This window comes from Vombatus ursinus, unplaced genomic scaffold, assembly GCF_900497805.2.
Source record: "Vombatus ursinus unplaced genomic scaffold, bare-nosed wombat genome assembly UNPS02005286.1, whole genome shotgun sequence".
NCBI classification, from domain to species: Eukaryota; Metazoa; Chordata; class Mammalia; order Diprotodontia; family Vombatidae; genus Vombatus; species Vombatus ursinus.
In genome coordinates this window covers 15,223,242-15,248,337 of record NW_020945064.1, presented here as the reverse complement: position 1 = coordinate 15,248,337, position 25,096 = coordinate 15,223,242, and the positions used below count along the sequence as shown (strand labels likewise).

The 25,096-nt window shown below is 48.9% G+C and overlaps 1 protein-coding gene and 1 long non-coding RNA gene across 3 annotated transcripts in view; one reads left to right on the top strand and one right to left on the bottom strand.

Moving 5' to 3' along the window:
* ESRP2 (epithelial splicing regulatory protein 2) overlaps window positions 1–4,758 on the bottom strand; it is a 14,416-nt gene extending 9,658 nt beyond the window's left edge. Inside the window, exons 1-3 of the mRNA XM_027846881.1 lie at window positions 4,642–4,758; window positions 4,355–4,519; window positions 3,791–3,919 (exon numbers count right to left, since the gene is read on the bottom strand). Coding sequence (XP_027702682.1) covers window positions 3,791–3,919; window positions 4,355–4,519; window positions 4,642–4,758 — 411 coding nt within the window. The remainder of the gene's footprint in view (window positions 1–3,790; window positions 3,920–4,354; window positions 4,520–4,641) is intronic.
* Window positions 4,759–7,248: 2,490 nt separating this feature from the next.
* On the top strand, window positions 7,249–24,802 carry LOC114030974. 2 transcript variants are annotated; one of them, XR_003567693.1, is made up of 3 exons: window positions 7,249–7,292; window positions 8,441–8,510; window positions 23,793–24,802. It is a non-coding gene; the product is annotated as an uncharacterized LOC114030974 (long non-coding RNA). The 2 variants fall into 2 exon arrangements; XR_003567692.1 differs by lacking the exon at window positions 7,249–7,292 and adding an exon at window positions 7,898–8,084.
* The last annotated feature ends 294 nt before the right edge of the window (window positions 24,803–25,096 follow it).

Below are 25,096 nucleotides of genomic sequence, written 5' to 3'. Positions count from 1 at the left end.
ACACACACACACACACACACACACACACACACACACACACACACACACCCTCCTCCCTGAAGGCAGGCCATCTTTGTATCCTTGGCAGAAGGGATCCCAATGTTGTACCCTCAGTATGATGCCCGGTAAACAGTAGACACTTAATACTCACTGACAGCGAGCATACGGTCATGCATTTAACAGACACTTAATAAATGCTGAATCTGGTCCAAAGACCAGTGTTTGAGAAAGGGAGAGAGCAGCAGACTTAAGCAAGGGAACCCACAGGGCTAGGGGCAGAGGCGGCACCCAGGCTCAGACAGGCCTGGGCTCGCTAAGGCGTCTCCCACAGTTGGGAGTTTGGGCTGGGCCAGCCTCCAAAAAGGGAGCGTTCTCAGGGTGGAGGCCTCTGCCCACACACCTTCACTGGCAAGTTTATATGCAAGGGCTCCCAATCAAGGGACCCAGAACACGGAAAGCTGGCCATCTCCCAGGGAGAGATTAGTAGGGGAGCGGATAAGCATTTATTAAGCACCTACTACATGCTGGGCACTGGGCTAATAAGCACTTTACAAATATTATCTCATTGTGTACTCACAACAACCTTGTGAGGTCGCAGGTCCCATTATTATCCTCATTTTACAATTGGAGAAACCAAGGAAGAGGTTAAGTGACTTGCCCAAGGTCACAAAGCTAGTCTATGAGGCAGGATTTGAACTCAGGTCTTCCTAACCCCAAGATATCCACTATACCACCTAACTGCCTCCTAGGCACCCTTCTACGGAAAAGACAAAAGAATACGGCTAATGGGAACAGAGCATCAGAACTCCTAGAAAATGCCTCGGTTAACCTGCCTGCCACGAGGAAAAGACAAAAGAATACGGCTAATGGGAACAGAGCATCAGAACTAGAAAATGCCACGGTTAACCTGCCTGCCACAAAGCAATAACCAAGCCTTGGTTCCCAAGTGTCTGCTTAGGATAAACAAGGCCTATCCCCAAACAGCCCTGCCTAGCATCCACCCACTAGATCCCAGGATGTGAGAACTGGGGGGCACTTTAGAAATTCTCGATTCCCATCTCCTTATTTTAAAGGGAGAATTTGAACCAAGGCCTTTGGACTCCAAGGCTAAGGCTCCTTCCTCCATAGCATGCTCCACTTTAGCAAGGGCTCCCTCTTCTTGCTCCAGGCACACACCCGGGGCCAAATACGAGGCCACCATCGTCCCCTCCCTCCTCACAGAGAAGCTGGGAAAGTAGTAGGGATGTATAGCCTTAGAAAGCCTGGGGTCAAAAGCCACAAGTAAGAGCCTTAAGAGGGTGAAGAGCTTCATTTCCCATCCTACCCAAGAAGGTCCCTTGGGCCTCCCAAGTCAAAGGAGAATCTCCACTGGAAACTGCCCTACTGGAGAATCATGGACACAATTGATTACCTTAGGGAACGAGGAACTCATCACACCCAATTTTTCTCACTCTTGACTTGTTCCCCACCCCACCTCCAGTGCTGATCAAGCTATTTCCACTGGGAAGGGGAGGGAGGGAGGAATCATGAACAATGAGTCACTTTCCCCTACCCTATAAAGCAAAACTGAGACTGAAAAGGGGTTTCAGGTAAGGGGAGAGGCAGGCTGACATACCAAGACCCAGACACCAAGCAAGACCTGAACTTTCAAGTGGGAATGTCATGAATACAGATCTCATGGGCATTGTAACAGCCTTGCCTTGGGGTGGCAAGGGCATAATGGGGGAGGATCCAGGCCATCAGTGGCTATTCAAAGACTCAGAACTCACTTCCCAAACTGTTCCAGTCCTCATCTGCACCCCAAAAGTAAAAGGGGTATTCTCCCAGAGGCAAATGGCCAAGAAGACAGACCACCAGGCTTTTTACCCATCACCAGCCCCATCCCCCAGAAAAGGATCTCCTTTTCCTAGGGAGGAACCTCTGGTCTTTTGGGCAGGGGAGATCCTAGCGGTTAGCAACCTCATGGTCCCCCTATGATTAAATTAATCCCCATTCTATGCAGCATCCCCCCTTTCCTGACCTGTGACCAATAGCTAGGTCTCCCTAAGATTATCTCATCACCCCCCCCAAAAGGCCAAAGGACATATATCCAAGTTCTCTCCCCTCAAACCCAGGAATCGAGGGCTGAATGCTCCTCCCTGGACTCAAGTTCCAATGGGGTGATCTGGGATATGTATGTAGTGGGTAGGGCCCCCAGAGAGCACAAGCCGCAAGCCCACAGGCACATTTAGTCAGCAAGGAGCCAGGAACCCAAACAACCTGTCCCTACCTTATCCTCCCTGTTCAGAGGTCAGGGCAAGTTGCCATCAGAGAGGGGTGGAGGTGGGAAAATTCACTGAACCTATGAAATGTAAGGAACTCTAGAGAAAAAAAAAAACACCTACTATACCCTCATTAGATGAAGAAACTGAGGCTCAGGGAGAAGTGATTTGTCTGAGGTCTCACAGATAAGGAAATGGTAGAACCAGCATTCAAAACCTACTCTTCCGATTATAAAACCAGTGCTCTTTAAATTATACTCCACTAAAGCCTATTAAAGTCTCACACCTACGCCCACACCAGCTTTTTGAGTCACCTATAGATCCCAGAAGAAGTCCACCAGTCTAGGCCACTGCTATATCTGAAACACTGGGGGGTAGGGGGGAGGCAAGCAATTCTGAGCATCTCCCCTCTAATGCTAGATAATACAGCTATGAGCTTCCCCTGGGGCACGACTCTGGATTTGGAAAGGAGGGGGGAGGGACTTTGATATCACCCCTCCTAGATCAGAGGGAAAGGGGCCATAAAAAATACTACAGAGAACAGAGATCAGGCCTCAAAGGACTATAATGAGGGTAGCACAAGGCAGAAATGAAAGGCACTATCAGCTCACCCAAACGTGCTTTTCCCACCAGGCTGGATCCCAAGCCTAGGCCTGATGCCTGGCCCAGCCCCACAGTGACAGGAAAATCTGTTTCTTCCCAGGCCCTTGAATTACCTACTCCACCCAACCACCTACCCCCCTAGGGGCCTTCCTGGCATCCCACCTGCCTCGGACCCAGTAGCTCAAGTCATAAAGGGGTTCATAGGAAAGGCAAGGATAAATATACCCCCAACCTCTGGTGAAACTAAGGACAAGCTCAAACCTGCGGAAGTCGGAGGGGACAGCCTGCCCTCCCCCATCCCCACATCCAGGGCAGGGGACCAGGCTGGACAGGAGGAGGAGGGGCTCAACCCCATCCCTGAAGCACTTGCCCCCCCCCTCACAGAAACTCCCACCCCTCCTCCCCCAAAAAACACCCCAGTCACTGAGAGTTTAAAACAACAGAAACTAGTTCTACTGCCCTGGCAGGTTTAGCTTAACTACAAGGGGGCAGCCAACCCCCCCAACACAGCACCCCCACCTGAATTTTCCCAGACACCCAATATACACTGGAACCCCCCCCCCAAAAAAACCGACCCAGCTCTCTTCAGCGTCAAAAACAAGACCTCTTTGGAACTCCCAAGTCCTCCCGGCTGCCCCTCCCTAAAGTCAGGGGATCCCCTCAAACTGCCTCACGGGGTGGGGGTTAATACTTGAGGAGGGGGAGAGAACTAGCCCAAACTGGGCAGATTTCCATCCCTTCCCCTCCCCCCTCGGCGCTGAGTGCTTCCCTGGAAGTTTTTCCCTAAAGGAGAGCTCTGCTGCACTAAGTGGGGGCAGAGGGAAGACACACGTGCTGTGGGGGGTGGGGGGAAGGAGGCAGAGAGTCTAAGCAGCCAAGCCAGAGAGGGGGCGGTGACCCCAGCCCCAATCACGTTAACCCTTCACCTGCTGCAGCACTTTGTCCAGCGGCTCGGCCCGGCCCAGCCCCTCCGCGCTCAGACCGCTCGCCTCCCTGCACTGCTCGCTCAGCTCCGTGTCGTCCGCGCGCACCAGGGACTTGTGCAGGGTCCCCACCTGCGGCCGCGGGGGGAAAGGGGCTGCAGTCAGCGGCGGGCGGGGGGCCCGGGGGAGCTCCCAGCCCCAGCGCGCCCGTGGGCCGCGGCCTGCCCGTCCCACCTCCAAAGCCTGCCCCGCGTCCTCCCCCCCACGACCCCGAGGAGCCAGCTAGGGGGCCCCGCGCGGCCGGAGCCCCCAGACGGCCCCCGCCCCCAGCACGCCGAGGGGCGCGCGCAGCTCGCGGCCAGCTCGGGAAGCGCCCCGAAGGCAGGGCCGGCTCGCCTTTGTGGCTGCTCCAGGGCGGGGGCCGGGAGCGCGGGGGGGAGGGGCACAAGCCCCCAACCCCGGCACGCCCCAGGGGGCCTCGAGCCCGCCCGAAGCCCCCAGCGTCGCGGCCGCGCCGCCACCACCACCTACCAGCACCGACCCCGGCCGCGGCCCCGCCGTCCCTACCTTCCGGCTGTGAAGATCCACAACTTGCCACACCAAGAGAATTAATTCCCTCTCATCCGAGCCCAGTTTAGCCCCCAGAGCACCAGCGGTTGCCCCAAACAAGACCACCAGGGAGTCAGGGTGCGCAGAAGGAGGCGGCGGCGTCATGGCCCGGGGAGGGGAGGGCTACAATCAAAGACACGGGTCAGGGCCGGAGACACCCACCGAGCACCGGGAGCACGACACAGGGGACCCCGTGAGACCCGGGGTGGGAGTGGGGGGGCCGGACCCAGACGGGGCGGCTCTACCTGAAGCCAGGGCTGCTGCTCCGTCCGGCCGCCTCCAGCCCTGCGTCCGCCGCCTCTCCGCGCGGGGCCGAGTGGAGGCGAGGTGACCGCGCTCGGGCTCTTCCCCTCTGGCTTCATGGCAAGGGCCCAGCCAGCTCCGGCTCCCCCCACCGCCCCCGCCCTCGCAGGAGTTACCTGCCCCGGCCTGGGCCACGTGACTGGAGGAGGCTCCCCTAGGGAGCGGGCATTGGCTCCTGGGGGGAGGTGGAGGAGGGACCTGGGGAGGGGAGGATCGGCCCGGCGCAGCTGGCCTGATTGGTTTGGGGAGATCAGAGGAGGAGGAAGAGGAGACAACACACACACCCACTCACCCCAGCCCCCACCCGGCCTCGCCCCTCCAGGTTCCCTCGGTCTAGGCCGCCGGCCCCAGCCGCCAGGTGCGCCCGGATTCCGAGTGCCCCAACCGGAGGGCGGAGGGGACGGACGGCAAGGTCACGTCCTCCCTCACCTGCGGCCCTCGGCCCACGCTGCTGATTCCAGAAAGCCAGCTGGAAATATCCCAGCGGGGACAAAATGGAAACTTGGGCCTGTCCGAGGTCACCTGGGGTCAGTAAGGCCCTGTTTGGGGTCACCTCCGGGTCAGTCCTGGCCCGGACTGCTTCCCCTTTAGAGCTTCCAGCGCTAAACGGTGCAAAGATCCACTCTTGTTCAGTGGCTCCTAAGCGTCCACTGGAGGGGCCTTTAGCCCCCAACTTCCGATAACCCAACATCTGAACTCCGATAGCACTTCCGTTATCATCATTCCACCTCCTGTTCCAATTGTGGGTGCCCAGGTCCTATTCCCCTACAAGGAGCAGGTGGTGTTCATCTCCGAATCCTCCCCGCACCTTTCCCGTAACTTGGTTTCAGTGCCTGTCTGTTCAAAGAATGGATGTCTTTGAAGGACTTTATGAGACTGTTTTTCCGGCAAAGTTTACTTTCCCTGATGATAATTTGCTTAAGTTAACATTCAGAAGGGGCTGCCTTTCCCAGGCCACACACACTAATGTTAACTTATTAAGACTTTTAAGTTGACAAAGTGTTTTGCATATATACTCTTTCCATTGGAAGTCAGGTCTAACCACATCACCTCCCTCCCTATTCAATACATTTCAGTGACTCCCCATTACCTCCAGAATCTAATATAAAATCCTCTGGCTTTTAAAATCGTTCATAACCTGGCTTCTTTATATCCATAATCCCACCTCACTCCCAGATACCCCAAGATCCAACATCCACGGGCCTCCTTGCTCTCCCTCTTTCAAGATATTCCATCTCTCTACTAGCATTTTTACTGGCTGTCCCTCATGCCTGGAATCCTCTCCTCCTCTCTGCACCCCCCAGCTTCCCTGGCTCCCTCAAGTCCTAAGTAAAATCCCACCTTCTACAAGACTTTCCCAGTCCCCCTTAATATCAATGCCTCCCCTCTGAGACTACTCCCAGACTATCCTGTATATATCTGTTTATTCTGTACATTTGTTTGCACGTGTTAGATTGTAAGCTCCCTGAGAGCAGGGACTGTTGTTTGTTATTCTTTGATTCTCCAGTGCTCTGCAAAGTGTCTGTCACTTAGCAGGTGTATAATAGATGCTTGTTGACTGAATGTCCCCAACAATCTATAGTGTAAATATTACTGCCATTTTACAGACGAGAAAAAGGAGGTTCAGAGTCAGAAAATGATTTGCTCAGTCAAGATCACCTGGGCTAGTAAATAGCAAAGACATAAACGCAGGTCGCTGACTGCAAATCCAGGGCTATTCGACTCCACCAGGCCACTTCCTCCCTACGCGACTCGGGAGCAGGTATGTAGAGGTGGTCAAGCAGTCCTAAGATCCCAGAATGGAAGAGCCGCAAGGGACCTTAGAACAGCGAATGTTGGAGCAAGAAGGGACCCTGCAGCCGTCCAAACCCCCCAGCCGACGTCTAGGGCCAATCAAATTCTGCGAGTCCAAGCACGGCATTAGTTCCCAGCTGCGGAAGGGTTTCTCGAGCCTACTGTATGCTCCAAGCCTAGGTGCAGGTAGAGGGGAGGGGGCTGAGAGAGGAGACACGCAGGCTCGGAGTTGCTCGTCTAGGGGAAGCCTCGGGATTAACGCTCCGGAACAGAGAACAAAACACAAGCGAATGCTGCGTTTGATTGTGGCCGGTTGGCTTTGAGTGCTGGGCGTCAGGGAGAGGAAAGCGGAGCGTCTGCGGCCGTTCTAGACAGGGCTCTCTCCCCGAGGGCTGGATCCGGGCTCTCCAATCAGAAGGGGAGCCGCCAGCTGAGCCCGGGAGAGCTGGAACAAACCCCAGGGAATGGTCCCCTCCCCCATGCAGAAGATGCTGGCGTTGGAAGGCGGGAGAGAGACACGGCGGCGGAGGGAAAGGCCCCTCACTCCCAAGCAATCCCCGAACCGAGAGTGCAGACCCCGGCCCGGCTTTCTGTCCACCTGCTGGCCGGCCGCTGCTCTCCACCCGTCCCCCAGCCCAAGCCCTGCGCCGGACCTCAGGCTAATCTGTAACCTGCCCGGGGCGGGGTCCCAAGCGGCTCCTTCCGCCACCTGGCCTCCCCCTTCCCCCGAGACTTTCGCGCCTTTTGGCCAGTGTCCGGAAGTTTGGGAGCCGACGGCCCACGTGCTCTTCGGCCGCAGGTGAGCGGGCCGACGGCTCTCCGGCGGACGCCCAGCCCTCCTCCTCCCCACCCCGGGCCTTACCCTGCCAGGACCTCTCTTCTCCTCTCCCCGGAGCTCCACACCCATGCTTTATTCTTCCCGGGATATCCTCTGTCCCCACTCCCCACCTCTGGCATGGCTGGAGGGACCCTTGGAAAGTGGGGAGGGGGAGATAACTTCACTGTAGGGAATGAGCATTTATGTGGCGCCTACTCCTGGGCCAGGAATCGTGCTGAGCACTTTACAAATATTGCCTCGTTTGAAAGACCCTTGGAAAGTGGGGAGGGGGCGATCATCTCACCAATGGGAGAACTGAGGCAAGGGAGGGGACCCAAGATCAAGCTCCCCCCAGCAGGCCACCGTGGGGCACCTCAGTCCAGCAGCCAGGTCGGGGCCATTCCTAGCCCCACTCTGGTCACCCCCCCCCTTCCCCGAAGCACTGGATTGCTCGAGGGGAGGGGAGGGATTTGCTGAATCCCGTCTCCACCCACCTGGCCTAACTAAAGGCTCCTGGAGCGGGCCTGATGATCTCTCCCAAAGGCGCCCCCCCCCCCCCCCCGAGCCCCTTCCGTGGTCCTCCACCCACGAAGGCCAGACTGAGGCGGCTTCTGTGGATTGTCTGGGACTGCGGGCCCTGCTGGGGCCAGGGGTGGGGGGGAGGTCGAGGGAACCCTCCTGGGACTGTTTGTTTGGCTTTGCTGGCGAGGAGATCCCAGAGCTCTGGTTGCCTGGGAACTGAGAAGGAGCAGCAGGACGGGGCCGAAAGTGTGTGTGAGTTATCCTGGGTGCTTGTGTCAGAAGGGGAGCGTGCTTGGTGTTGTGCAGTGCTCGAGAAAGGGAGTGTCTGTATCGTTGTATATGAGGGGAGGAGGTGCACGTGAAAGGCAATGTGTGGGGAGGGGGGATTCTTGTAATCTAGTGTCGGTTGTGGGGATGTATTTGCAAAAATCGAATGGCTTTTCTGTTTAGGGTGTCTTGTGAAATTGACTGTTTAGAATGTGGAGTGTTGCATAAAGTGAATTATCGTGTGTGTGTGTGTGTGTGTGTGTGTGTGTGTGTGTAGGGGTGATATTCATGGTCTTTGGGAAAGGGTGTGAAAGTGTGAGTTTCGTCTTTTTTTTTTTTAGGTTCCTGTCCTTTATCTCTCACAGCAAAGAATTTCCTCTGACTTTGATGAGAAAATTAAAGGCATTCACAGTAAGCTCCCCTTTCTCCCTTATTCCACACTTCAGAATTCCTCTCAGAATCCTCCATTCTCCCCTACTCCTTTCTCGATTCAATGAGAAAATTGAATTGAACAAGTTTTTATTGGTTAAGAAACATTTATTAAGTGTCTACTCTGTGCCTGCACTGGCAGCTAACAGTCTGGTTAGGAAGACACCGTGGGAATAACTATATATAAACAAGATAAATACAGAATTAATTTGAGATAATCAACGGAAAGAAGGCCCTCGAATTAAGGGGAACCAGGAAAGGCATCTTGTAGTGAGAAGAATTGGAGACCTCCAGTCTAGAACAGACTTCCAAGTCTGGAATTGGAGACCTTCAGTCTAGAATTGGACGCCTGTAGTCTAGAATTTCCAACTGCCTATTGGACATATGAAATAGGAGGTCTAGTAGACATCTAAAACCCAATGGGTCCAAAACTAAACACAATTCCCCTCCCCAACTCTTCCCTCTTCCTAATTTCCCTATTACTATAAATCATACCATCATCCTTCCAGTTACTCTCGAGCCCCCATCAGGAATCAGTTGGCAAGCTCTATCATTTCTGCCTTCATAACATCCCTCCTGTGTACCCCTTCTCTATTCTCACCCCCCCCATACAGTCTACAAATATTTATTGTTGTTGTTCAGCTATGTCTGACTCTTTGTGACCCCATTTGGGGTTTTCTTGGTAAGATACTGAAGTGGTTTGCCATTTCCTTCTCCAGCTCATTTTACAGATGAAGAAACTGAGGCAAACAGGGGGAAGTGACTTGCCCAGGGTCATACAGCTAGCTAGTAAGTGTCTGAGGTCAGATTTTAACTCGAGGAGCTATTCTTCCTGACTGCAGGCCTGAAGCTGTATCTACTTCACCTCCCCTTAAACATTTATTAAGTGCCTACTACATGCCAGGGCACTGCGAAACACCCTGGGGATCCAGAAAGAGACAAGAGATAGTCCCTACCCCCAAGGAGCTCACAGCCTAAGGGGAGAGACAACAAGCAAACAATATGTAAAAACAAGCTCTACCCAGGATAAATAGGAAATAATTAACAGAGGGAAGGCACTAGAATTAAGAGGGCTTGGGAAAGGCTTCTTGAGGAAGGGGGTTTGGTAGGGTTTAAAGGAAGCCAGTAGGTGGAGATGAGAAGAGAGCATTTCCAGGAATGGGGGACAGCCATGTAAAATGCCCAGAGCCGAGAGATGACTGTCTTGTGGGTGGCGAAGCCAGATCACTGGGTCAGAGAGGACGTGAGAGCAAGTAAGGTATAAGAAGGCTTAGAAAGGTAAGTTTTGAAGGCTAAACACAGAATTTTTGTATTTGATCCCAGAAATGGTAGGGAGCCACACCACATGGGGGTGGTGAAATGGTCAGACCAGACTTTGTGGGTGAGTGGAGGGTGGATTGGAGTGGGGAGAGACATGAGGCGGGCAGCCGCACCAGTAGGCTATTATGATAGCTCAGGTGGAGACCGATGAGGGTCTGCACTAGAATGATGACAGAGGGAGGTGTAGAGGTGAAATGGACAGGCCTTGGCAACAGATTGCATATTTGGGGAAGGGATGAAGAGTGAAAGATGGGGGCAGCTCGGTGGCGAAGTGGATAGAGCACCAGCCCTAAAGGCAGGAGGACCTGAGTTCAAATCCAGCCTCAAACCAAACACTTCACACTTACTAGCTGTGCTACCCTGGGCAAGTCACTTAACCCCAATAGCCTAAAAAATAAAAAAAGAGTGAAAGATGATTCTGGGTTTCTAGTCTAAGCAATTACAAGGATGGTATTGCTCTCAACAGTAATTAGAGGGAAAAGCTTTTGGGGAAAGATAATGCGTTCAGTTTTGGACACGTTGAGTTCAAGTCTGCTGGTTATACATTTCAAGATGTCTGAAAGGCAGTTGGAGATGTGAGATTGGCAGTCAGCAGAGAAATTAGGATAGGATAGGTAGATTTGAGAATCGTTAGCATAAAGATGGTCATTAAATCCTTAGGAGCTGATGAAATCACCGAGAGAAGTATAGAGGGGAAAAAAGGAAGAGGGCCCAGGCCAGAACCTTGAGGGACACCTATGGTTAAGAGTGGAGGAGGATCCAGCAAAGGAGACAGAGGAGTGTCCTGAAAGGTAGGACAGAGTGGTCTCCCAAAAACCAAGAGAAGACAGTATCGAGAAGGAGAGGGTGATGAGCAGTGTCAGAGGCTGCGAAGAAGTCCAGAAGAATGAGGATTGAGTAAAGGCCGTTGGATTTGGCTTTGTGGTGTGATTCTCCGTAACCTCGGAGAGAGCACGGTCAGTGGAATGATGAGAGTGGAAGCTGAATTAGGGTGGAGAGCACCGGCCTCAGACATGCATTTTAAGGACTTCAGCCACAACAGGTAGAAGAGATGTAGAAAGATAGTTATTGGAGATGGAAAAAATCAAGGGAGGATTTTTTGAGAATGGGAGAGACATGGGCATGTTTGCAGACAGTAGGGAAGGAGTTAGTAGACAGGGAGAGATTGAAATTAAGTGATAGAGAAGGGATGATACTTTGGAGGAGACAGGATGGAGTGGGATTGCTTGAACAGATAGATACAAGGGATAGTCTTTTAAGGCTCATCATGTGAGACATTTGAAGAAGGAGATAGTGGCCGGACACATGAGGGATATGAACCGAGGAAGAAGAGGGAGCTCATAAAGTGGAGGGAGCAGGAGCCACAGAAGGTTTCAGGAGGGATGAAAAGGTTTGGAAGAGCCTCTTGTAGAGAGTGGGAGAGTGAATTGATAAGAGATGTATAGTTGGATTGCCTGGCAGCAGTGAGGGCCCAGTTAAGATTGCGTAAATATGTGTAGTGGACCCAATCAAAAAGTTTGCATTGCCCTCATTCAGTGGCTCCCTATTTTTTTTTTAATTTTAATTTATGGAATAAAGCAAGCATTTCCATAACATAGTATAATTTTTTTTGGTAAATAGTATTTTTTTCCAATTACACTTTTTTTTTTGGCTAGGCAACGGGGTTAAGTTACTTGCCCAGGGTCACACAGCCAATAAGTATTATGTGTCTGAGGTTGAATTTGAACGTAGGTCCTCCAGACTCCAGGGCCCATGCTGTATCCACTGTGCTACCTAGCTGCCCCACCAACTACATGTAAAGATAGTTTTCAACATTCATTTTTAAAAAGATTTTGAGTTCCAAATTTTTCTCCTTCTCTCTCCTTCCCCCTCCCCAAGACAGCAAGCAGTCTGATATAGGTTATACATGTCCACTCATGTTAAATATTAGTCTTGCATAACAATATAATAAAAAAATTTTAAGATAAAACATAAAGTCTTGTGATTTTTAAAGCCCTTCATATCCTGGCCCCCTTCTACCTTTTCCAGTCTAATTACACTTCACCCCAGGTGCTCGGTGATTCAGTGGCCCTGACCTCTTTGCTATTCCTCACACAAGACACAACACCTTCTTACTAGAAGCATTTTCACTGGCTGTCCCCACGCCTGGAATTCTCTCCCATCTCCACCTCCTGGCTTTCCTGAATTCCTTCAAGTTTCAGCTAAAGTCCCTCCTCCTACAAATCTTTCCTAGTCCTCCTTCATCTTCATGTCTTCCTCTGATTCTACCCCCAATTTATCCTATCTACATCTTGTTTGTACATAATTGTTTGCATGTGGTCACCCCCATTAGACTGTGGATCCTATACTGTGTCTCCAATACTTAGCACAGTGCCCGGCACATAGTAGATGCTTAATAAATACTGGTTGACTGACTGATGGTCACAGCAACCCTTCAAAGGTTTGTTGTGTAATTATTATTACCAGTGAGGAAATGGAAATGAGTGTTCAGAGCCAGAAACTGACTTGTTCAGTCAAGGTCACCTGGCTAGTAAGGGGGAACAGCCTTGAACTCGGGTCACTTCTGAGACATGTAGGCAGCAGGGAATTAGCCAATACACGGGGAAAGGCTGAAGATTTAGTGAGAGGGTATGGATGATAGAGGGGGCAGTCTATAGGAGAAGGGATGGAATGGGGATCACTGAGGTTTGTAGAGGCAATGTGCTAGGTCCTGAGGATGCAAAGATGAAAAAGGAAACAGCCACTGTCTTCCACAAGCTTACATTCTAAAGGAAACAGCTAAACATATAAGTAAATAAAAGACAATGATAATACTGATAATAGGAAGCAATTATAGTGTGCCTACTATGTGCCTGCTAAGCACTTTATAATTAGTATCTCATTTGATCCTTACAACAACCCTGGGAGCAAGGTGCTATTATCTCCATTTTACAGAAGAGGAAACTGAGGCGGACAGAGTGGCTTGCCCGGCGTCACAAAGCTAGTAAGTGTCTGAGGCTGAATTTGAACTCAGGTCCTCCTGACTCCAAGGCTGGAGCTCTATCCACTTCGCCTCCTAGCTGCCCCCCCCCATTTCTCATTCTTATGTCAGTCCACCCTCCTTGTGTCCTGACTCTAGAGCCCCATTCTGTTGCCCTTTATATTAGACATGTACCTTTCACAATCTTTCCATCATCTAATCATGGAATTCTGGTTCCCCCCAAACACACTGCATCCCTAGCCACCCTCTCCATCAATGAATGGATCTCCACTCATTTTTCTCTCTTCCCTTTCCCCCACTGAGCCAGGTAGCTAAGGAGGCACGTTCGTTGCTCCTCATTACGCTTTGCATACCACCATCATGCAATGATCTCTCTCCTCTTTGGAAGTCCATTCCATTCAAATATATCAGCCTATCCAGATCCTTGTGGTTGTTCCCTACCAGTTACAGTAATCCCTGCCAGATTATTCTAACCTTCTCAGGGTATTCAATACCTAGTCCACCATTTTCCACTCTCTGGCACCCTTTTAGGTAGAGACTTCAATTTACATGTTGGCACCTCCCTTTGCTTCCCATTCAACCCCCTTAACTCTCAATCTAGACTTACAGCCACTCCTTAAACAAGTGTTTAATTGTCCATAATTCTGCTGTTCCTCTATCTGACCATAACCATCCATCCTTCTCCCAGTGCCTCACCCAAACCTTGACATAATTCTGGCCTTTCTTACTTTCCCAGGCCATCACCTCTGCTCTGGCCTCTTTTCGGTCATCTTCTCCCTCCTTGGACTTCTCTCCTTTCTCATCTCCGCCTCCTGGCTTCCTGGAATCCTCCCAGTCACCCAGGCTGGAAACCTCTGTGTTATCCCAGCCTTACCCAATCTGTTGTCAGCTGCTTTCAATTCTACCTTCATTAGACTGAGCTCCTTGAGAACAGGAACTATCTTTTACCTTTCTTTGGGTCCCCAGTGCTTCGTACAGTGCGTGGCACATAGTAGGCACTTAATAGATGTTTATGAACTGACCGTCATCTCCCCTGCTGCCCTCTGACCCTGCCATTATCCTGGTGTAAGCCACCTTGACCTCGTGCCTGGACCATTGCAATATCTTCATGGTATCTGCCTGCTTCAAAGTTTTCCCCACTACAGTCCAGCTGCCTGTCACCTGGCTCATTGATCTTCCTAGACCACAAAGACCTGCATTTCTGACCATATTGCCCTTCTATTCAATAGCTCCTTTATCACCTCCAGAATCAAATATAAAGTCCACCATTTGACTGTTAAAGTCCTTCATACCCCAGTCCCTTCCCAGTTTTCCAGTCAGGCAGGATTCAGTGACATTGACCTCTTTGCTGTTTACCCTTTCCTCTTCTCCTAGCTCCATCACTTGGCAGTCTCAGTCCTCCTTAGACATAAGACACCCAATCTCCTGTCAGCATTTGCCTTGGCTGTCTCTTCATGCCTAGGTTTCTCTTCCTCATTTCCTTCTGGCTTCCAAATCCCAACAAAAAATTCCAGTTAAAAAAAAATAAATTTTTAAAAAATTCTGGTTCTTACAAAAGCCTTTTCCAATTCCCATTCCCAGTAAAGAGTATCTCCAATATATCCAGTATCTTGTTTATACAGATTTGTTTGCATGTGTTCTTCCCGTTAGACTGTGAGCTCCTAGAGAACAGGAACAGGTGTTTTTGTTCATTTTTATCCTCTGCCTAGCACCGTGCATGGTACCTAGCATGGGCTTTTGTTCACTGATGGACTTCCCTCCCTTCACAATCTTGTCCTGATAGTTAACCAGTTCAACTTAATACTTTGTTCCATCCTCAAATCCCTTTTTCCTTTGTCGTATGGACGCCTATCCCTTTCCAAACCCCAATCCTGAGTAACTCCCACCATCTACTTTCTCTTGCTCCTACATGCACGCTTGGATGGAAAAAGGTCACACAACTGGATTGACTGAGTCCACTACCAATGTTCCTTATGTAATCTCAACTGGGCCCTTCCTGCTGTTGGCTGTCATAGATCTTAGATGAAGGGACCCCAAAGATCAACTAATCTGAACTCCCAAATGGAGAGAAACTGAGGTTAAGTGACTAGCCCACAATCACATAGCTCATATCAGAAGTGGGATTTGAACTCAAGCCCATTGATGGTTCTCTTTCCATGGTACCAATCCTTTTACTATTCATGGATTGACTGTCCATCCCGCTTCCCTCAGCTTCTGTCTCAGACCTCTTCTCCAGCCACCTATACCAGCGACTTCTCTAATTCTGCTGAGGACATCCCCATTCTTTCCGTCCCCCAGGTTTGGCGTCTCTCACTTCCATCTTTTTTGCCAAGTCTTGTCAGTTTTACTTCCATGATACAGCCCCAACCATCCCCTTCTCTCTAATTAGGTGGTCACCACCCCACAGTATTTCAGACCTTGTCATCTCTCACCCAGGGTATGGTGACAGCCTCCTAATTATTGGTCTCCTTGCCTCCAGACTCTCCCTTCTCTCATTTGCCCTCCGTCCTGCTGCAAAAATGATATTCCTAAAGCATGGAGAAACTTTGCTGGCTCCATTTTATGCCTAGGTAAAATAAAATAAAAAGCTCCTCTGTTAAAATAAAAGCTCCTCTGTTTGGCTTCCAAAGCTTTTACAATTTGGCTTCTATCTTTCCAGCTCTATTACATATTACTGTCCTTCTTAAATTCCACCTTCCAGTCAGTCAGTCTGCTTGCTGATTCCACTAAATCAGGCAGTTGGGTGCTGTATAGATAGTGGAAGACTTGGAGTCGGGAAGTCCCGAGTTCAAATCTTGCCTCAGACACCTAATAGTTGTGTGATCCCTGGGCAAGTCACTTACCATCTCTGGTGCCTCAGTAATCCATAAAATTGGGATAATAATAGCACCTACCTCACTAGGTGTCAAAGTGCATGTAGGGGGAAAAAAAATTTTTTTTTAAGTGCATAGAGTGCCAGGAATCAAGAAGACTAATCTTCCTGAGTTAAAATCTGGCCTCAGACACTTAATAGCCATGTGACCCTGGGCAAGTCACTTCACCCTGTTTGCCTCAGTTTCCTCATCTGTAAAATGAGCTGGAGAAGGAAATGGCAATGTTCCCAGCCACGGCCCCTTCCTTGCTAGTTTGGGCCCGGGCTTCAGGGCCAGCACCTGCATCCTGCTTCCCTCAATTGCAGTCCAGGGAAGTCAGCCAGTCATACACTTGTTAAGTGTCTACGACGAGCCAGGAATGGGGATTGTGAAGCAGGGCCTGAAGGGAAGAAGCCGGCTCAGGTCAGGGGCTTGGCCTGGTTGGGAGGGGAGGGATTAGGCACCGGTGAGTCCAGGTTCAAAGAGAGAGGAGTCAGAAGAGACTAATTCTGGGATGGGAGTTATGAGACACCTAATTAACGAGGAATAAAGTCTGAATGGGAGGAAGGGCCAGGTTCAGATGGGGCGGAGACCGGACCAGGACTGAGAATGAAGGGCGGGGCCGGTGTGGGCCGCCCTAGCGGGAGAGTCTGCGGACCTCCAGGCGTGGGCTCTCCCTCTGCGATGAGGTGCGCCCACCGCGGCTTTGGTCCAGTGACCTGGTCCATAAAGGGGTGAGGGCGTATAACTCCAAGTGCCCACGCTGCCTCAGACCATTACCTGCCGGAGGAGGTGGGGGACATGGGGACCTCTGGAGGCCTTGTGGAGAGGGAGCCGGGGGTCTAAAACAGGACCGATTAACCGCCCTTTAACCCCACCGTATGGGGAATGAAGTGGGGCGTCAGGACTTTGCTGGGACTTCCCACAACCTACACGCCGCCCCCCGCTTCTACTCAGCTGTTTTTTCTAGGTTAATAACAGTCGCCAGAAGCCCGACTACTTTCATCTGGCGATCTCAAAGCCCAGCTCCTTAATTCTCGGCTCCACCCTATCCTGGTCCGCAGCCCTTTCTGTGGCAGCTGGATTTTACTGCAGGTTCCCACGCTACCTACTTTGATTTGGCCAGACCCTTCCTTGTTTTGCAGAGGGAGAAACTTAAGTCAGTTGGGGGCTGGGAAGAGCTACAGAAGCCTCCAAAATGAGAAATGTGTGACTGTTCTGGGTAGGGTTCAGAACACACCTTGGAGACCGAGGGGATCCCAGTGGGTTGATGAAGGGGTCAGGGCGGGGTTTAACTCCCACCCCAGCAGATGGACTAGGGAACTAGCATGGAGGAGGAAAGGGAGGGAGACAGAAGGGAGTCGACTTCGGGGTGACCAATTCTTTTGCATTTTTGCAGCTCCAGGCCTCTCCTAAGCACATAACTGCTCAATAAATATTTGTTGCTACTGCAGGAATTAATCAATAAACATTTGTTAAGCGCCTACTATATTCCAGGCATTGTGCTAAGCACTGTGGAAGCAAAAAAGGAGGAAAAAGTAATCCCTGCCCTCAAGGAGTTTACAGTCTAGTAGAGTAGACAATATGCAAACATTTTATACAAAGCAAACTATAGTCAGGATGAATGGGAAATCACCGAGGAAAAGCACTAGAATTAAGAGGGGTTAGGGAAGGCTTCCTGTAGAAAGATGGATTTTAGCTGAGACTTTAAGGAAGCCAGGGAGGTTGTTCCAGGCATGGGGGGACAGCCAGAGAGAATTCGGGAGCTAAGAGATGGACTGTCTTATTCATGGAACAGCCATGAAGCCAGTGTCACTGGAAAGAAGGGTATGTGTTGGGGAGGAAGGTGTAGGAGAATACCAGTTAAGGTGCAAAGAAGCAGAACACACCAAGCTCTGTTTAGCACAGGGCCCTTCCTCTCCAACCATGAGTGGTGGACACAGGGAGAGCCTCCAGTCTTCATCACCAGCTTTGGTCCCAGACCTCTTTGCCCTAGGCCTGAGCCGAATGTTCTTAGGAGCCATACCTGGGCTGGCGTGCCTCAGAGAGACACACCTGAATAAGATGGCCCAGCTTCAAATCTGCCTGCTACTAATTACTACCTGAGTGACCTTAGACAAATCTTTGCTCCTCCCTGGGCCAGTTTCCTCCCCTGTATAATGAGAGGGCTAGACTAAAAAAAATGTCGAGGGCCACTTCCAGCTCTAAATTTTTTTGATCATTTGTATGTTTGGACCAATTCAATTTCACAAGATCAAAAGTAATTTATTAAACTCCTGTTATGTACAATGCACTTAGCAAAGTGCTAAGATTGAATCTTGCCCCAAGAGAGCCTCTAACACACATAAGGAGAGTTTCACAGATTTAGGATTGGAAGAGATTTTAGAGGTCTTCTTATCCAACCGACCTGTTTTACAGATGAAGGAACTATGGTCATAGTGATTTGCCTAGGATCCCACATGTAGTAAGTGGCCACTTGAATCCAGGTACCCTAATTCTGACACTCTTTCCCACCATTCTATGAGGCTTCTAACTTAAAAAGAAAGTGTCCCTAGCCCACACAAATGGCAGTGATATTCATAAAGCCCAGATCTGGCCAGGTCCCCCTCCTGACCCCTATTGTCTCTAGGATAAGATACAAGCTTCCCTATCTAACAGTTAAAGCCCTTCACAAAGACCTCCCAGACTTATTACACATTGTTTCCTCACCAGAACCCTACAGTCAAGCTAAACTGGCCTGCTTAGTGGTCTTCCCACACAACATCCCATCTGCTGTCTCAGTGGCTGCTGAGGCCATCCCCCATGCCTGTCTCTCTTGCTTAGAATACCTAGCTGATTTCAAAGCTCAGCTCAATCATTATCTCTTCCATGGGACCTTTCCTTGATCCCACTCAGCGCTAATGCCCACATTCCCCCAAGTTACTTTGTGTTTGCTTTGTGTAGCATATTATCTAAGGCACTCTCCCATATCCCTCTTTCACTCACAAGTCCGAAGAGTATGCTGCTATGTCTCTTCAAGGCTCTAGGGTTAACCCTGAGGAGTTGGGGTTGGTTTTCTAGTATGTTTCTAGAATGAGCCCCCACCAATGTGCTTGGCACCATGATTATCAGTCATATAGCAAATACCACCTTCTGAAATGGTATAGTTGACACAAAACATCCCCCAACAGGTTAGGACACACTCATACAAAATTTGAGAGAAAATAGGACTTACATGGTTCCAAAGCATATCAAAGAGTAACAGCTCCTGGAAATCTTTTTTTTTTGGTGTCCACAAGATGTTCCCCTTAGGTATAGTGGAGCATTTCTTCTAGGCTCTTCATAGAGCATTGAATCTATTTTCTTCATCTCAGTCCTTCTTTGGCTCCTGATACAGACATAGCTGTCAATGTTTCTGAGATACTGCTAGAAATCTGTATAAAAAGTCTAAATTGTCTTGACCCTTTGAAGTTCACAAGGCTTCTCTGGCCTAGGTTGAGGGACAGGGAAAAGAGAGATTGAGACTGAGGATTGAAGGGTGCTACTCCTCTCTATGCTAGGTGGTGCAATAGATAGAGTGCCAGGCCTGGAGTCAGGAACTCTTCCTGAGTTCAAATCTGGCCTCAGACACTTAATAGCTGTGTGACCCTGGGTAAGTCACTTCACCCTGTTTGCCTCAGTTTCCTCATCTGTAAAAGGAGCTGGAGAAGGAAATGGCAAACCACTCCAATATCTTTGCCAAGAAAATCCCAAACGAAGTCTTACACAACTGAACAACAAAAAGTCTCTCACTCAATCTGACTAGGTTTTTCATTGAATCTAGTTGAAATATCATTGATAAATTCAAGGAGGTATTCAGGCCATGTTGACAACTAGTGAACCAGATCTTATCATTTAATTTAAGTATGTATGTGTGTGGGGGTGGGGGTGGGGGTGACTTGATTGACTTATGCAATCAACCCCTACCTTTATATTTATTTTGTATATTAAGCTATATTTGTACATGTTGCTTCACTCCAGAAGAATTTAAGACTAGCACATGGGTGAGATCTTAATACATGCTTTCTGATTGAGAAGGCTGATCAGGGAGGTACATATGAACTTGATTGATAGATCTGAGCAGAGAAAGGTAATTAGGCTCAAGAGGTCACAGAATACTTCCATGGAGGAGGTATCATTAGAGTTGGATATTACATGTGAATCTGAATTCATCTTACAGTTGCAGAGTGAAGTGAGTTGAACTAGGAGAATAATTTATACAATAACAATAATATTGTAAAGACAAATAACTTTAAAAGACTTAGAAACTCTGGTCAATATAGTGACCAACAGTAATTCCAGAAGATTCATGATGAATTATATTGCCCGCCTCTTGATGGAGAGATGATGAACTCAGCAGATTGAGACAACAATTTTTTTGGTCATGGCCAATGTAGAATATGTTTTGCTTGACTCTACATGTTTATAACAGGGGCGTTGTTTTTCTTGCCTGGGGTGGGGGGTGGGGATGGGGGAAAACTGGATCTTCATGAAAATAAAATAAAATTGAATAAAAGGGAGAATTCAATGGATACAGAGGTTCGGTCCCCATTGGCTCTGGAGAGATCCTCTTTGTAAGGTTTCAAGCTCTCACTTTTGCTTTGGATTTCTCCAGGTGCCCCCTTGATATTTCCCACTTCCCCCAGACTTTCTATGCCCTTCATTATTAGAATGTATTGTTTCCATAACTACCCAACTAAGATTTGGAGCTCAAAAGAACCATAGAGAACATTCTAGACCCAAACCTTCTCATGTTACAAATGAGGAAACTGAAGCCCAGAGACATAAAATCACCTGTCCAAGGGCACAGAGCCAGAAAATGACAGAGTCAGGACTGGAACCCAGGTCTTAGGGCTCCAAAGCCAGCCGTTTCCCCACGTATCCCTCTTCAAAGTCCTACAGAGAGTGCCAGTGACCTGCCATAGGTCATATAGGGAGCCTGTGATGGGACTCCTTCCTCCTCCTTAGACTCATACCTCCTTGTATCTCTAACTTGGTCTTACTTGTTTCTGTGTCTGGCTGGTATTTATTGAGTACTTGTAAGGCACTGAATTGGTTGGGGGTGGGGCAGTGGGGAGACCACAAACTCAGATAAGAAACAGCTCTCTGCCTTCAAGTATTGTATAGCCTAATAAGAGAAAGAAGATAATAAATTCGTGAAAAGATAACCTAGAAAAACTATGGTAGGGAAAATGATGGGGGGAAAAGAGACTGAGACTGTGTGTGATAAAGTCTAACTTGGTGGGACAGACAAGAGCTCTGGAGGTCAAAAGGAGACATCTCTTCCATGTTCAGTGTTAAAGGAAAACACCAGGACTGGGGTGGCACCAACATGGACTGTGATGGGGATTAAGATTTAGACTGTAAACTTTTTGAGATCAGACTCTGTGTCAGGCACACTTGAGACACTAACTGTGGATATGGGCATATCATTTAATGGATCAGTCTTGCTTCTCATCAATAAGATGGGAATAGTAACAGCACCCACCTCCAAGGTTGTGAGGAGTAAATGAGATATTTGTAGAGCACTTTGCAAACCTTGAAGCTCTATGTAATGCTAAGCAATTACTACTCAGAAAGTATAGTAACAGGATTTAGATCTGGTAGGGACCTTTGAGTACATCTAACCCAACTCTTTCATTTTGAAGTTGGAGAAACTGAGGCACAGAGGAGGTATGTTTGGTCAAGGTCACATAGCTAGTAAATAGGGGAACCATGAACAACTGAGAGGGTGAGCCTTCTGACTTTGTGAAATTTGCTTTACCAGTCACATACCTCTGGAATAAATGAATAGGCAAAGAGACAGAAAAAAGCTAAATTCCCCAAAGAAAGATATCATTTGTCATCATTCTCCCCTGGATATCTAGTGTAGTGCCTTACATCTAAAGGGGTTGGAGGTTTGTTGAAGGACCTAAAGGGAAGAGAGGGGGAGTAAATGTAACATAGTCAGGTGACATATATCTATTAGATTTGCACACAGTAGATGGTTTATACATGCTTGTGGGATTGGATTGGGTTCAAACTGTAAGTAGAATTGTCTGGTTTTCAAGGTGGGTGAGATTGTGGAGGGCCTTGAATGCCAACCTGAGGAGCATGGATTTTATTTGAGGTTAAGCATAGGAAGGGCCTGTGATGCGGCGTGGACACTGGGGTAAATGACTGGCCTTGGAATCTGGAAAGGCCGGATTTAACTCCCTCCTCAGATATTTATTAGCTGAATAACAACTTCTCTGATCTTATGTTTCCTCATCGGTTCAATAATTGAAATAATACCTGGAAACCCAGCCTCTCAGGGTTAGCCCCAGATGAGATAATGTACAGAAAACACTTTACAAACCTCAGTGGGGTGTGTGAGGAATTAATTTCCTGGGTGTTGTATAGCACAGACAAGAGTTTGTGTCTTGGGTCCTGGTTAAGCTTATGGACCCATTCTCTCAATAATTGTTTAAACGCATAAAAGCCCAAGATTCCAAAGGATACCAATTATGCTATATTGAAATAAAGATGCAGTTTTCCCCATCCGAGTTTGCTGATCTCCTGAAATCTATACTTACTCCCCTTGAATGGATGGGGGGCTCTGTGGACCCCAGGTGAGGAATGAAGAGATCAGGGAGGCAGAGGGTCAAGTGAAAGAGTAGGAGTCCTCCAGATGTGAAAATGTTTGAACTGGGAGGAATGGAGTGGAAGGAACCGAGATTTAGAGCTAGAAGGGGCTTTTAGAGTCTAACCCTCTCATTTTACAGATGGGGAAAAGGAGCCCCACAGAGGTAAGTGACAGGGACAGGATTTGAACTCAGGTCTTGAAGTTCTGTTGCAAAGATAGAGTCCTGGTCCTGAAGTCAGGAAGACCTGAGTCCAAATCCGGCCTCAGACACTTACTAGCTTTGTGACCCTGGGCAAGTCACTCTACCCTGTTTGCCTCAGTTTCCTCATCTATAAAATGAGCTGGAGGAGGAAATGGCAAACCACTCCAGTATCTCTGCCAAGAAAACCCCAAATAAGGTCATGACAAGTCAGACAAGACTGAAAAACTCTTCCCACAGAGGTTTGAAGTGAAAATTCGCAAGACTTGGTGACCAGATACAGGGGACAAGAAAGAGTAACCACTCCAAAATGGCCGAGTTGTTTTTTGTTTGTTTGTTTTGTTTCATACTGAAGGTGACTGAGTGACTCTTTAACAAAGATGAGACCCTCACATTCCTCCCTCTCCATCTGTATCAATGCCTCTGCTTCCATCTGAATCTGTCACATACCGCTCTTTCTCCACTCTTGTCTCTCTCCATCTCTTTCTGCCCCATTTGGCCATCTCCGACTCCATTCTCTCCCCAGTGTTGTCGAGATGGTTTCTGTTTTCTCCCCCCTCCCCCCTTTTTACGCCCCAGGCTCGTTCTCTTGCATGGTGATGTCTGTGGTTCCGGATTATAAAATACTGAGTCATCATTTTACAGCGCCGTGGCGGGTCAGGGTGCATTGTCTACCTGGGGATGGGGTAGTGGGAGATGGGCTAATGGCATCGCGGGACCGCCGTCTGCCCCTTGGCCGGACAGGGCAGTGATCACTTGAGGCAGGTTGTCCTTTCTTGGTCACGGTCCTGCGCCCCAATTCCCCCTTTCCACCCCCAACCTTTTCCCCGATAACCCCGGAATGTCAAATATTTGCACACGGGGTGGGACTCATGCACGCTGGAGAACAGAGGAGGTGGGCCGCTCTGTCTCCAAGGAGGGCTGTCCAACCCTACTCCAGGAAGTTAGGACCCACCCCCTTCCCACGGGGAGGGCGAGTCAGGAGGGGCGGGGCGAATTCTCGCGCCCCAGTTTTCCTAGGCAGGTGAGTGTGGCACTGGGAGGCTGGGAGGCGGGGTGGGGCGGGGCGGAGGGTGGGCGGGAACCCAGCCCCGCCTCGAATCCCCCAGGGCTTCTGAGCTGCTACCTGGGACCCCTAGAGGGAGGCCAAGAGCTGGGACGGGGTGCTTAGGTCCCAGGTGACGCGCAGTGGGAGCACAAACTCTGGCGTGTGTTTTCATTTTTACTTTAATAATAGAATATTATTGATCATTTTTGTTTTTACATGACCTAGTTTTCTTCTCTCTCCCAGAAAAAAATCCAGCAAAACAGATCAAGAATATCGACAAAATCTGACCTTAAAAACGTTTGCCAGCCATGGATCTCCACTTCTGCAAAGGAGGGAGAGGGACCGACTTGTCATCCCTTCCTTCGGGCCAAACTAGTCCTTCATACTCACGCCTGCCTTTGTTACTATTGGCAGAGGCCGACCCCTACTAGCTGAGTGACTGCGCTGGATACATAATCCCTCTTTGCCTCAGTTTCCTCATCTCTAAAATGGGAATGGCACTATAACCTTCTTCCCAGGGTTATTGTGGGAGTCAAATGAGAAATTCGTAATGCACTTTGCACACCCTAAATCGCTACATAAATTCTAGCTATTATTATTATAGGCCTTTTTTTTCATGGCTTGCAAAGTGTTAGAGCTGGAAAGGTCCTTTGCCATCATCTAGTCTAACTCTCCCAGCCCCCCCAACCTCCTCCCCATTTTTAAAACGGAGTTGTAAACTAAAGGGGGGGGTGGTCTAAGTAATTTGCCCAGGATCATAGTGATGTGAATAAACAGAGGAGCAGGGGGATGGGAAATGAGATCCTCCGGCTCCAAATCCAGGGCTCTTTCCTCTACAGCTTCCTCACTTCAGCACTTCCAGAATCCCATGGTCCCTCCACCTGCTCTAATAGCAACCACTTTTCAACAAGGCTTTATTCGGGGCTGCTATTAGCCAGGCGCTGGAGATGACAAACCGAAAAACTGAAGAAGTCACTGCCCCTAGTGGATTACTTCATGAATTACTTCATGTGGTGTAAAAAAAAAAAATTTAACTTGTTAATGAGTCTCTCATCACTCAACCAGGCTGAACAGTCTGTGTACCCCTCCTCCCCTCCCCACTTCCATACTTGTAACCGTTCCAGTTGTGCGGTACCTGCCAGCGAGGTCACCCCTACACCAAGATGAAGCATCACGAGAGGATGTTAGCCTTATTATTATAAAAAGAAATTTTTAAAAGTTGGAAGAAAATGGAATATATATTTATCTATTGTGAGGGAAAGATCAATTTTTTTTCTATTCAACAGTAAGAATTCTTAGATGCTTTGACTATATGGCAAAAAAAAATTTCCATACAAAAAAACAACATAATTAAAAGTAACAAATTGGTGAAAATATTTTCTGCAAATATGACAAATCCTTGACATCTAAATATATAAGAAACTGATCAAGTCAAGATGTATCTAAAAACAATTTTTAATAACCTAGCATTTACATAGTTCTTGAAAACCACTTTACTACATCTCCTTTCATCTTCATAACAACCCTGGGAAATAAGTAGCCTACTG